Below are 13,204 nucleotides of genomic sequence, written 5' to 3' on the forward strand. Positions count from 1 at the left end.
TATATTTCCATGCTTCTCGATTGCGTTCTATTGTGCACTATTTCCTCCCACTAATTCTAGATGGTATATCCTCTAAGTTTTCTTGAAAAATATCCTTGTAACTTTTGAGTTGTCCCTCTTACCGTCTACAAGCTCATAGTAAAGAGGAGATTTCGGTAGGCGGTTTTCTTGCATTATGCATACGTGAACAGCCCATTTTAAGCGAGATTTACACTACAACCCAGGTTTCGCTTTCATATAACATTCTTAAGTCGTGATTGTAGAAAACCCTGTCTTTTTAATTTCCAGAATGCTAATGGGGCGCTGCTAATCCTGTAATGAATTTCAGAGTCAAGGTAATGCAACGAAGAGGTGCCTCTCCGTTTGAGTTGGCCTCTTCCGAAATGAAACTGCAGAGGTAATTGAATTCCGCTACATATTCCAATAGTTGTTTTCCGATTTTTATAGCATTGTTGTGATCTTCCGGGGGAGTGCACATGATTTTATTTTTCTCGATGTTCAGTTTAAGGGCTAAAGTCTCGTATTCCCAGGTATTCAACATTTCTTGTAATTGCTGTAACGTTTTTGCAACTAGAGCGCAGTCATCAGCGTATTGAAGTTCAGTGATGAGTTTTGTACATGTTTTTGCCCTGAGTCTTTTTATGTTGAACAGATTGCCGTCGTATCTGTACCTATCTAATGCCCAAACCTCTCTCCTGCAGTTTGCTGTCCACTATAATGGAGCGCTGCCATGAATATGTTGAATAGGAGAGGTGCTAAAATCGTTATTACATATTGTAACCCTACTAACTATATGTTTTTGACTAAGCACTGTTGTTGTAAACTGAGTTTGAGAAGAATAATAACTTAGCTAATATACAACAATTGAATCTCATAAGTTTAAAAAGGTACAATCTGTGGTACAGTGTTGTACTTTTTTTATATGTTTTTTTAGTGTAGAAATGAAACCGAGATAAATGACGGTGATATTATTAGGTTATACCCTTTTTTTGGATTAACAATATCTACATTTGCATTGCATTACGGGTAGTTCCCTGATTTCAAACACTAACAACAAATCAATATAGGGAAAAATCTATGATCAAAACATATATATGAAAAAAATATATGATCAAAACGTAAGGCGAAAAATACGCAAAAAAATCCACCCGGCTTGCTTCTCAAAATTGCACCCGGGTCCCTCTGGCTCAGTCCGACCCTGAAGTCGTTAGAGATAGGTACTTAAAGGTGCGTTAAGTAAAATGTGCGTTAATTTTGCCTGCATTTAAAAAAAAATATTGAAGTAAAAATGTTTAGTAGACAACCTAATATGGAGCATATCTTTTAGAACATTGGGTCACCATGTTCCTTGAGCCAAACCAGAAACCTTGAGCTTCAAAATATCCTGTCGAATCATTTTTCTTCTGCTGCAAATCCACTAATCGATGTTCGCGATCACATTTGTCCACTCTCTATTTTTTCCTCAATCTTCCGATAGAAGATCAACTGTAGGAATTGATATCTATAAGCATATAAGTATCATGTAACCCAGAATGCTGGTTTTTGACGTTTGATTGTGTTCGGCAGTACCCGGTCTCTATTGATCGTCGAATCACCATCAAATGTATCTACATTTATAATTAATTTCTACGTATCTTGATCTAATATTAGAATCACAAGACATAAATAAAATTAAATAATGCGATCTGATCTACATAAATAGTTTTCCATCTAATCTGAATAAAAAGTTATTTAGTAAATACGTCCTGTCACACGATCTACTACTATATTTATGTACTCTTCGATGAATATCGATAAGCAGGTTTATAATTAAGTCAAGCATTATAAATAATTGCCTACTTTACCGACATTTTCAATGAAATTACTCAGTTAATAGAGTACCTAACCGCTAACGTATGATTTTGTTGCTCTCAAACGTGTTATTAGAGGTGTACCATTTCAGATGGCACATTTTATATAGGTACTATTTTTGACATTATTATTTTTTGTTTATCTACTAAAACTCAAATTTAAACAAAACGTTTCGTGTTTAAATTTATGTCCAATTTGTTTCATTATAGTAAACAATCAAATGCTGAATCAGGAGAGGTAATGTAATTACTTTATTTGGTAATGAATGCAACTAAAGTTTATTTTAGTTTGACGCCGTTTTTACTGCCAAAGCTAGTATCTGAGACGGTTTTACAGAGGTTAGTTCTCCATCTCCGATATCAGTCGTACCAAAGTTTATGGCACGAGTGGTTGTAGTCTCGGTGCACTCAGTGATGAGGTGTTCTGGTGTTTCCCCACAGAATGAGGTGTTCATTGAGTCGACAGTGTCAGTGTCAAACCGTGAAAATCCGAGATTTTTCTTACATAAATCCGAGCATAAATCTAGGAAAATCTTTGATAGTTCTCGGTGGTAGGTTAAGGTAAGTAGGTTAGGTTGGTGGGGTTTGAGATCCGCTTTGATCCCTCACTCGAAAGCTTTGGGCCCAATGCGATACAACCTATATTATTGTATACCAAACCTTCCTCTCATTTTTTCTTTGCGTTAAAGCACTTCCATTCGGTTTAAATCTTGAGAAATGTCTTCGAGTGTCTTAGACCGTTGGAGCATTTCCATTCGAGGTTACGGATGGAGTCTTCCAGGTTCTTGAGTTCTGCTTTGTTGGTTTCCCCTTGGGGGACCAGAACGGTTCTGGTTCAGTTAGTGAAGTGTTCGCTCATTTTTAGCTAGATCGGTTGCTTTGTCAATATCATCTTAGTGGGTTGGCACCCAGAGTAGGAGGACTTTATTTTCTTTACGAAATTTGTTCAGCTTCTCTAGACATTCTCTAACCAACTTCGAATTGTTGATTAGTGAGTTGATCGCTCTTAAGGCGGCTTGAAAATCGGATAAGATGGCTATTTCTTGTTTCCGATAGTTCCTATCTAAGATAAGTTGTACGCATCTTTAGATAGCATAGATTTCTACCTGAAGGATGCTGGGGTAGGTGCCCATTAGTAATCTAATCTACAGTCTAGTTTTCCGGAACTTAGGCTTTTAAAAATTGTCTTTAACTAAACGTTCTCTAACCCAGTGTGAGTACATATTATCAAAGTAAAACCTCTGAAGGCGGTTAAGGGGACAAATAACTCACAATCTTTAAGATGTTTATTTAAATTTTAATGCTTCAAAAAAAGCAGGGGGGCGACATGTTTAGGGACTTAAACAATTCCCATCATCAGGCCCAGAAAGCCAAATGATGTCTTGAAATCTTGACCGAGACTTGAGCTGAACCGGCAGTTAATTTAACCCGTCGCTACAGGAAGCTAGCTATTGCTCGGATGAGGTTACAGTCCAGGATTTTTTTCAACAACAGATGCCTGGCTTTGAGTTTGGAACCGAAATACATTACTCTCAAGATTTCAAGACATCATTTGGCTTTCTGGGCATGATGATGGGAATTGTGTAAGTCCCGAAACATGTCGCCCCCTGCTTTTTTTGAAGCATTAAAATTTAAATAAACATCTTAAAGATTGTGAGTTATTTGTCCTCTTACCCACCTTCAGAGGTTTTAAGCTTGATTTTCATGCATCCGTTATACGTTGATACGTTGGTCCGACGGTGCTCTGATTGGTTATAGCGTTTTCGCGCCACTTTTCATCCGTAAATATTTTACTTCAGCCCGTCAACGGACCCGTTCATACGATAACGGACGTTTTAACACTTTTTTGACAAATTTAATCTAAATAAAAATTTTATATTTTCGTTTCCATAACGATTTTGTTATTTTACTTATATTTTTATAAATGTTAGATTAAATTTGTCAAAAAAGTGTTAAAACGTCCGTTATCGTATGATTTAATAACACCAACGTATATCCGATAAAGGGAGGCATGAAAATGCAATAAATTTAAAAACTGCATTATTTTCTACCCAATCAAAGTCTTTAAATTCTACCAATAAAATTAATATCGTATCAACGTATCGTCGGACAACGGATGCATGAAAATCAAGCTTCACTTTGATAATTGTCTCTAAATTAATCTTTAAATATAATGAAAACTTAAAATGTAGACTCTACGTCTCTACGTAGGTTTTTGGCACGAATCAAACCACTGACATTACCAAATATGAAATACTGAATAGAGTTTTAACTCAAAGAAAATTATTGGAAACTGTAAAAAATTACAGTTGGGGATTGGAACCTTTCGTGTTACAACAATAAAATAAAATACTAAATCACCACAATATACCAAAACACATTTACTTTTACACTGGGCGCGCGTTTCGCTAACCATCAGCAGATGATTAAAACTAAACTAATATCTACAAATTGAGCGTTTATATACTTGCTCAGTTGAGCCCGAGTGGGCGTGGTAAAAAATTAGTCAAGCGATTCAAAACCAACCTAGCGCAACAATTAATTACGGGAACTAGAGCAGTAGAAACAGAGAACTGGAAGGAAATGTGTAAGTGTGAAAAAATGCAAAGTTGCTTACTTAGATGACATATTTAAAGGTCCCAAATAAAGGCTTCTGAAAAAAAATATAATTAATAAAATTGAAGGAAGAAGAAGTCTAAAATTCAAGCAGCACTTATGGCTCCGAGATAGCAGAAACTGCTGTTATGTGAATGATATCGGAACAATAGTTTGGACAGCAGAAGATATTACTCTTCACATTGCCCGACATGACACCATATGACCGACTATTATCTGACAAGCATACAGTACTTGAAGAAGAAAAAAAATCAAAACTTTTTCATATATGTTGTTAATATTGTTACAACGGTCTCTAGATTCTCCTTTATGGAGAAAACATTATAATATGATTAATAAGTAAATATCGAATGATGCTATAGAAGCACACAGACTAATGAAATGTATATTGATATATTTATTAGTGCAAAAGATAAATGAGGTATAATTATTAATCTGTTTACAATTGCGGAGCTATATCCACTTAATTTTACTCGCTTTCCAGAAAATGCATTTGTTAAACTTATAATTAAAGTCGGATTACTGGCCATACTCATTAATCATCAATCTAGCTATTATCCAACGTATAAGTTACTGCGTTTGTAAATTAAACGGACGTAAAATTAGAGAATTTTTTACAAATTAGATACATGTCATAAAATTTTAACCAAATAATTTTGTTAAATTATAGGAATATTCTCGTTGATTATTGGTTTGAAATAAATATGAGGATGTCCCCCAATGTAAATGCGAGGTGCTTAACTCTAATAATTCTAATTCTGAGTTACCAAATGATCTAAACGATTTACCCAGACCGTGATTCAGAAGCTACAAACCTATCGATGAAGATATGCATGAAAATTTACTTCCTAGCACACAACCAGAGGATATTGGTACCCAGTTACAGTATCAAGTTTATTATAATGCTTTTCTTAGCTTTAAATCAAATGTTTTTGGAGTTTGGGCTTGGGCGATCCTTACCACTTTTTGTCTCGCTAGCTCGTGCGTTATAAAATAGAAAAATATATTCAGAGGTTCAGTGGTAACAGTTCAAAAATAAAATATATTAATTCTAAATAAAATTTTAATATGTGTATGTCTATTTTGGTAAATACCATTTTGATTTTGTTATTTGTCACGGCCTACTAATAAGAAAATAATATATTTTAAATATTGTAGTAAATAGTGAAAATAAATATATAGAGTGATCAGTTTTCCCCTTCTCGATATCATCCATAATAACGAGAATACGGGGGCTGTCCCAAATTGCAAAATTTTCGAAAAGACCCTGTAGCTCAGAAACGAAGATGGCTATGAAAATTTTGTTGACATCTTCCGTTTGACAAAAAAGTGGCCCTTCTATCATCACGAATGACGGAAGGCCCGTATGATTGCAACTAAAATGGGACACCCTGTCTAGGTACCGACGAAAAGTTATTTCTCTTCATTTCAGTTAAAAAATATGTAGGTGCAGGTGCCAGCACCCCCTACAAGTAATTTTGGTACTGACTTGGAATATAACTTTAGTGTCAATAATTTCTATTTAAGTACTTAATGTATGTGCGTGCATTTACTTCTCAGATTATTCAAGAACAAAATATCCAAAATACAGGGTGAGTTTCCTACGATATACTCTATAGGTATCTCGGAAACTACTGGAGATAGAGAGTCCGTTAAATATGGAAAGAATTGCAGTTTTGTGGGGTCATAAATATGCGTCTTTCAGATTTTTGAAAAAGTTCATGGCTTACTAGATATTTCGAAAAAAAAATTTCGGCTATTTTAAAAATTGCCCATAATTCCATTATAATTAATTTTAGACAAAAAGTTTCAAATAGACAATTTTTAAAATATCCGAAATTTGTTTTTTTTGAAATGTCTAGTAAGCCATGAACTTTTTCAAAAATCTGAAAGGCGCATATTTATGACCCCACAAAACTGCAATTCTTTCTCAATTTAACCGACTCTCTATCTCCAGTAGTTTCCGAGATACCCATAGAGAACATCGTAGGAAACTCACCCTGTATATTACCGTTGATTGAAGAAATAGACATTCCTCATAGACACCGATATTATCTAAAATCGAATAAATTAATTTAGACACTATTAAAAGAATTACGTGTTGATGTTAATGATTCGCGCAAATAATGATAATTAGTAAGGCAAAAAATAAATTGAGGATACAGCAATGCGTGAATTGACGTTCTTTAGCCTAGACTAGAATAATATAATGTCTTTTTCCTACGTGTGTACGTGAAAAAACGATTTTACTATTATTAGCTTAAACAGTTCAAGAAAGAAAAATATGCTACAAAAAAAAGAAAATTTACATAAGTTTACAGGATATTGCCTTTAAATGCTAATTTGAAACTGTTTTTGCACAAACCTTGTTGTAATAGAGTATATTATTAATGTAATTGCTGAAACCATAAAGAGGTTATGATACTTATATGTATACTCGTATGTAAATGTTTAATATGCGTTCAATTAAATTTAGCATATATTTACTAACAAGTATAAATCTGTCCAACAGGAGGATTCCAGACAATGACAGTTGTGTGTTTTAATTTACAGGCCAATTGTCCCATACGATCGAAAAAAAGAGGTGTCAAAACAGCAGGACTATGACAATCAATAATAATTTTGGCGAGGTCAATGTAGAATGTAGAATGTTTGCAAGGGGGTTAATCACAGCGACGGGCGACCTATAGATCTATTGTGTATCCCCCATTCTTGAGTTATAACATGCTATAACTCATCATACAGTCTCACGGTTTTGACAAAAGCCAGTATCTGAAACTACTGTGTCTATGAGGAAAAAATAGAGGCTAGACCTCCATCTCCAGTATCAGTCGTACCAAAGTTTATGGGACGAATGGTTGTCGACTCGGCGCACTCAGTGATGAGGTGCCCTGATGTTTCGCAATTTTCCCCACAGAATCTGCATGCAACGGTTTCTTATCTGGTATAATAATAATATATACAGTATCCAATGCAGCGTAATATGACGTTATGACAATAGTCACCAAAACCATCTCGTCATATTTAAAAATTACATAAAAAAGTAATGATAACTGAAAAAATTAAAAATTGATCGTAATCAGTTCATTTCGCTCTTAAAAATTAACCAAAGCATGTATTGACATGAATCAAAAAACAAAATACTCAGGAGTCATTGTTCTGACCGCAAAATTATATTTTAGGAAAATTCATACACGAAATTATTGCACAGGGAATTTTAAAGTTATGGTAAAAAAAGAACTCCTCGATTAACCCTGTATAATATGCCAAATACTAAAGTTTATAAAAAACTTAGTTTACGAATTAAAGTTGATATAATTATGTGCAGCTTGCTAAAAAATTCATCAAACTAGGACTAAAAATAATAAAAATATAACACTATAAAATTGACCAAAAATGTCTCTGTTGCGTTTTTTTTGCATCTGAGTGTATTTATAATAATTAAATAAAAATATTTAGCTTTGATTTATAGATATATTTCCTAATATTTGCAATAGTTTATTGATATAATGAGTGATGAAAATGCGAGAAGGTATTTGTTTAAAGAAAAGCGTGTGTACGCGCTCTTGGTATTTCTCTTGTATTTCTACATACCCGTTTTGAAATTAGATATCTGTTAGATATCTTTGACATATTTCAATGGAAAATATATGCTTATAATTAAAAGTCAAGTATTTGTACGTGAAACTGAAATAAAGTTTTTTTTTAAACTGTATAGTATTACCATATTATGTATCTAGAAGGCAGTTAAAGGAAATGAGATATACAGGGTGGCGCACCTCATTCGCCTCGGTTGATTATACGAAAACGGAAAGATGTAGAAACAAAATATTTTATGGGTATATGCGGGGAGGGAATGTGCACAATTTAAAATTATTTTGAAATGTACAGGGTGTTTCAGAACTAAGATCCATACCAAAGTTATGTTTTTTCTTATGGAACACCCGGTATTTTATTTCATTTTTGGATTCTTGGACCCAAAAAAAGGTATTTATTATAAGGGTTAAATATGTTTAAAATCTTTAGTTTTTGAGATATTTAAGAATATTTAAAAATGCATGCTACATTAGAATAGACTATTAACACCCTATACATTGCTTTTCAGAACTAATTCCTGTGCTGACTTTTAAGCCAGAGAAATAAACTTTACTGAAAAATTTAATTCCTTCGTTTAATGTATACAGGGGTATCACAAATTGCTGGTCTATTTTAAATATTTATTTTACATAAAAACTTCGTTATTTCAAATAACGAAACCAAACACCCTGTATTTTTTCAAAGCAGATTCAAATGCTCTTTCAAACTATATTAGGGTTTCCTATACCTATCTAGCTCAGATTTTGAATATAAAGCGATTTTTCAATAAAATGGCAATCAAGATGGCTGGTGTCGCTATGGCAATTTTCTGGTTAAAGCTAGTAACTCTTTTCAAAATCGACATTAGTTTGTGGACATTATTATTTAGATTTATAACAGTTTACTTAAATTTAGCTACAATAGTTTAATACTTATTAAACTTCATTATTCATTATTTTATCAAGAAAAATAAAGCAGTATCTGCTGGAGGAACGAATGGGTATCTTACTAGTGATTTTATTTTGTGAGGAAAATTATTTCTTCGCCTCAAGAGCCTATGCTCAAAGATATCCAAATAGGAATCTTCCTGATAAGCGTTCCTTGAAAAAATACTTTTCTATTTCGCAGAGCTATAGTAGTGTGGTTTATAAAAAAACTATTAGGCAGAAACCTGTCGTTGGAAGTAAAGAAAATGAATTTGCCGTAATTGGCTCTTTTATAGAAAATCCATATATCTACGAGTGACCAGAAAATAAATGAGAGAACTACTTCTTCGTTTTTCTTGAAAGAATAATAAATACATATTTAATAAATATTATTTATTAAACTACTGTAGGCAAATTAAATAAAAGTAAACTGCTATACATTTAAATAAAGTCAATAAAATAATTTCGATTTTGAAAATAGCTAACTGTCACTAGAAACTTGACATCAGCCATCTTGGTTCTCACTTTATTGAAAAATGGCTCTTTATTCAAAATCGGAGCTAGATAGGTATAGGAAACCCTTATATAGTTTGAAAGAGCATTTAAATCTGCTTCGATTTATTTAAAAAAAAACAGGGTGTTGTATTTGAAATAACAAAGTTTTTGAGTAAAATAAATATTTAAAATAGACCAGCAAGTTTTGATACCCCTGTATACATTAAACAAAGCAATTAAATTTTTTAGTAAAGTTTATTTCTCTGGCTTACAAGTCAGCACAAGAATTAATTCTGAAAAGCAATGTACAGGGTGTTAATAATTTATTCTATTGTAGAATGCATTTTCAAATATCTTTAAATATCTCAAAAACCAAAGATTTTAAACATATTTAACCCTTATAATAAATACCTTTTTTTGGACCCAAAAATCCAAAAATTAAATAAAATACAGGGTGTTCCATAAGAAAAAATACAACTTTGGTATGGATCTTAGTTCTGAAACATCCTGTACATTTCAAAATAATTTTAAATTGTGCACATTGCCTTCCCACATATACTCATAAAATATTTCGTTTCTACATCTTTTCGTTTTCGTATAATCAACCGAGGCGAATGAGGTACCCCACCCTGTATAAAATTTTATTTATTTAATAACCAATTTAGTAATGTAATACTTTTAATTTCAGGTAACTTTACTAATTAACAATGCAGGAGTAGTCTCTGGTAGCCTTTTGCTTGACACACCAGATCACCTTATAAAAAGAACCTTCGACGTCAACATTATAGCACATTTTTGGGTAATTATCCTGAGTAAATTAAAGAAAAACATGGTATATATTAATTGGCTAAACTTTACAGACCGTCAAGGCTTTCTTGCCGAGAATGATTGAAAATCAACATGGTCACATCGTTACAGTAGCATCGATGGCTGGACATGTGGGTATTAACAAGCTGGTCGATTATTGTGCCTCCAAATATGCCGCAGTAGGCTTTGACGAAGCCCTGAGGGTTGAGTTAGAAGCCCAAGGTAAGAGTCAAAATATTTCTGTAGAACTATAATATGATCGAAAAAACGGTGTCAAGTTTCCTTTTTACATAACGATTGATCACATTGATGTATAGATGTAACCCACGGTGAGGGCAACGTTTGGTGTTGCCCCATCCTAGCTGACTGCCTCTTCATTATATATTCTGTGTGTGGTTCAAAGGAATCATCAATTGAACAGAAATCTTAATAATAAAAGGAATAAAGGAATTGAGCACATTGTTATTGAGTTTTTAAAAGAATAATACCACAGACAACTATAATTTTTTAATCTAGTTTGTGATAATATTTAGATGTGTTAAAAAATACTGTGAAAATGTTAAAAAAAGAATAACACTGTTTAACAAGTAACAAGTCTACAAATAAAATCAAATACATTTTGTATGCAAGAACCTGTGTTGAAGCTGCGAGTATATCGGAACTTTTTTGTAGCCCAATGACATGATAACAGCAGCGATAAACAAATGTAGATTTCTTTCAAATTTTCCACATGTTTCAGAAACACAGTAGCTTTTCGAAGACTGGAAAAAGCCGGTCTTGGAAAAGCTACTGTGTTAACTAAACATGTCAATTTTTTTTATTTAAATTGTCTCAATATAGTGAAATTTAATAAATAGTTGTTTAATGTTCCGTTTAGTTACTGCTTTGTTGAGAAAAGTATGAAGTAAAGCAGATTTTGGTACTGACTTTTCAATTTTATGTTACCCATCCTAAATCAAAACCTAGCTTACGCCCATGATGATCACATAATATCACGTGCCAGCAATATATTATTATATGTTCTAATAAATAACACAACACTGAGAATAGTAGAGAATATAAGATTTTATATTATATTCTTATTATGCTTACTTTATACTTACTTTATAGGTATGCATAGTATGCAAAATATATGTAATATATGTATCATTCATATAACTTCTTTATTAACATCAACGTTTTCTGGTAGTAGAATATACAAAAAAAAATCTGATCAAATTTATTTTAAATTAAATTAATCTAGTCTTATTAATCAAATTAAACTAGTCAAATAATAATAATAGTTTGTTTCAAAATACTATACAGGGTGAGTTTCCTACGATGTTCTCTATGGGTATCTCGGAAACTACTGGAGATAGAGAGTCGGTTAAATTGAGAAAGAATTGCAGTTTTGTGTGGTCATAAACATGCGCCTTTCAGATTTTTTAAGAAATTCATGGCTTACTAGATATTTTGAAAAAAACAAATTTCGGCTATTTTACAAATTGTCCATAATTTCATTATAATCTATTTTAGACAAAAAGTTTTCAGATAAAAGCTGTAGATAATCACATCCTTAATGAGGTTGTGTCCTCCGTTTTTTTCTACAGCCTGTCATTTTTGACATATCACACAAACATGTTTTTTTAAAATGGAAACCATAGTTGGCCATTCCTTCATAAAAAGCTCTATTTTTTAAGCTTTTCAGCGGTATAAGCTATAATATGTTTCTTTCGAAAAATTACTGAGGTATAGCCAATTCTTATCATTTTTAAACAATTTCACTTAGTTAGCCATGGAAAAAAGTTCAATCGTCGTTCTCAGTAATGTGCAGGCTTTCTTGCCGAGAATGATTGAAAATCAACATGGTCACATCGTCACAGTAGCATCGATGGCTTAATAATAAACATCCAAACTTTATAAATGTCACATCCAAACTTTATAAATTAAAATATACAAAAATTGTAAATATGAATTTTTCAAATGATATAAATATATAATATATATTTTTCAAATGATAAAGCGTGTAGGATTATTGGTTCAACTTTTCTTGGCCATACATTTACAAGGATACGTTGACCGGTGAACGTTACTTACGTTTTTTTAGAAAAGTTAAATTTAGATACTCGCGCATCAATAGAGTGGTTCTAACATGACTTTCATTATGACACTCCCCCTCATAATGAAAGGAATGTTAAAAATTATTTATATCATAATTATGCAAACTCGGGGATAGGAAGAGGTGGAAGCATGGGCATCCTCGATCACCTGACCTATCCATTTTAGATTTTTTTTTATGCGGTATGGTTAACAACAAGGTTTACAAAAGAACTTATGAATTAAGAGAGGCACTCGAAGAAGCGGTACGGGAGAAGTTTATTAAAGTCGACCGGCCGTTCTGTGGGAAAAGCTTGTAATTCAGTTTTAAAAAGATGCATTTATGTACTCAAAACAATGGCGATTTTTTTGAACATTTGCTAAAATATCTTAAAGTGTATGTAGTGATATTAGTTTTTTTAAGCTTTAGTTTGTGTAATGTAAATTGTAAAGAACCGTTTAATAAAGTATTCTGTCTTTTTATAAGTTATAAATCATAACAGAATAAGAATACCATAGCAACTAAGTGAAATTAGTTAAGAAAGGTAAGAATTGGCTATAAAACAGTAATTTTTCGAAAAAGACATATTATAGCTTATATCGCTGAAAAGCTTAAAAAACGGCGCTTTTTATGAAGTCATGGCCAACTATGATTTTAATTTAAAAAAACATATGTTTGTGTCATATGTGAAAAATTACAGGCTTTAGAAAAAATCGGAGAACACAAACTTATTAGGGATGTGATTATCTACAACTTTTATCTGAAAACTTTTTGTCTAAAATAGATTATAATGGAATTTTTTTTGTACAATTTTTAAAATAGCCGAAATTTGTTTTTTTCGGAATATCTAGTAAGCC

General features: G+C 32.4%; 1 protein-coding gene across 2 annotated transcripts in view; it reads left to right on the plus strand.

The window, feature by feature from the left end:
- LOC115879170 (estradiol 17-beta-dehydrogenase 11-like) overlaps positions 1-13,204 on the plus strand; it is a 139,058-nt gene that overhangs the window by 114,812 nt on the left and 11,042 nt on the right. For both annotated transcript variants that reach the window (XM_030895861.1, XM_030895860.1), the window contains exons 4-5: positions 10,152-10,262; positions 10,324-10,492. In XM_030895861.1, the coding sequence (XP_030751721.1) occupies positions 10,152-10,262; positions 10,324-10,492 (280 nt within the window). The remainder of the gene's footprint in view (positions 1-10,151; positions 10,263-10,323; positions 10,493-13,204) is intronic.

Source organism: Sitophilus oryzae, unplaced genomic scaffold (assembly GCF_002938485.1).
Source record: "Sitophilus oryzae breed Bouriz unplaced genomic scaffold, Soryzae_2.0 scaffold_1576_pilon_pilon, whole genome shotgun sequence".
NCBI lineage: Eukaryota > Metazoa > Arthropoda > Insecta > Coleoptera > Curculionidae > Sitophilus > Sitophilus oryzae.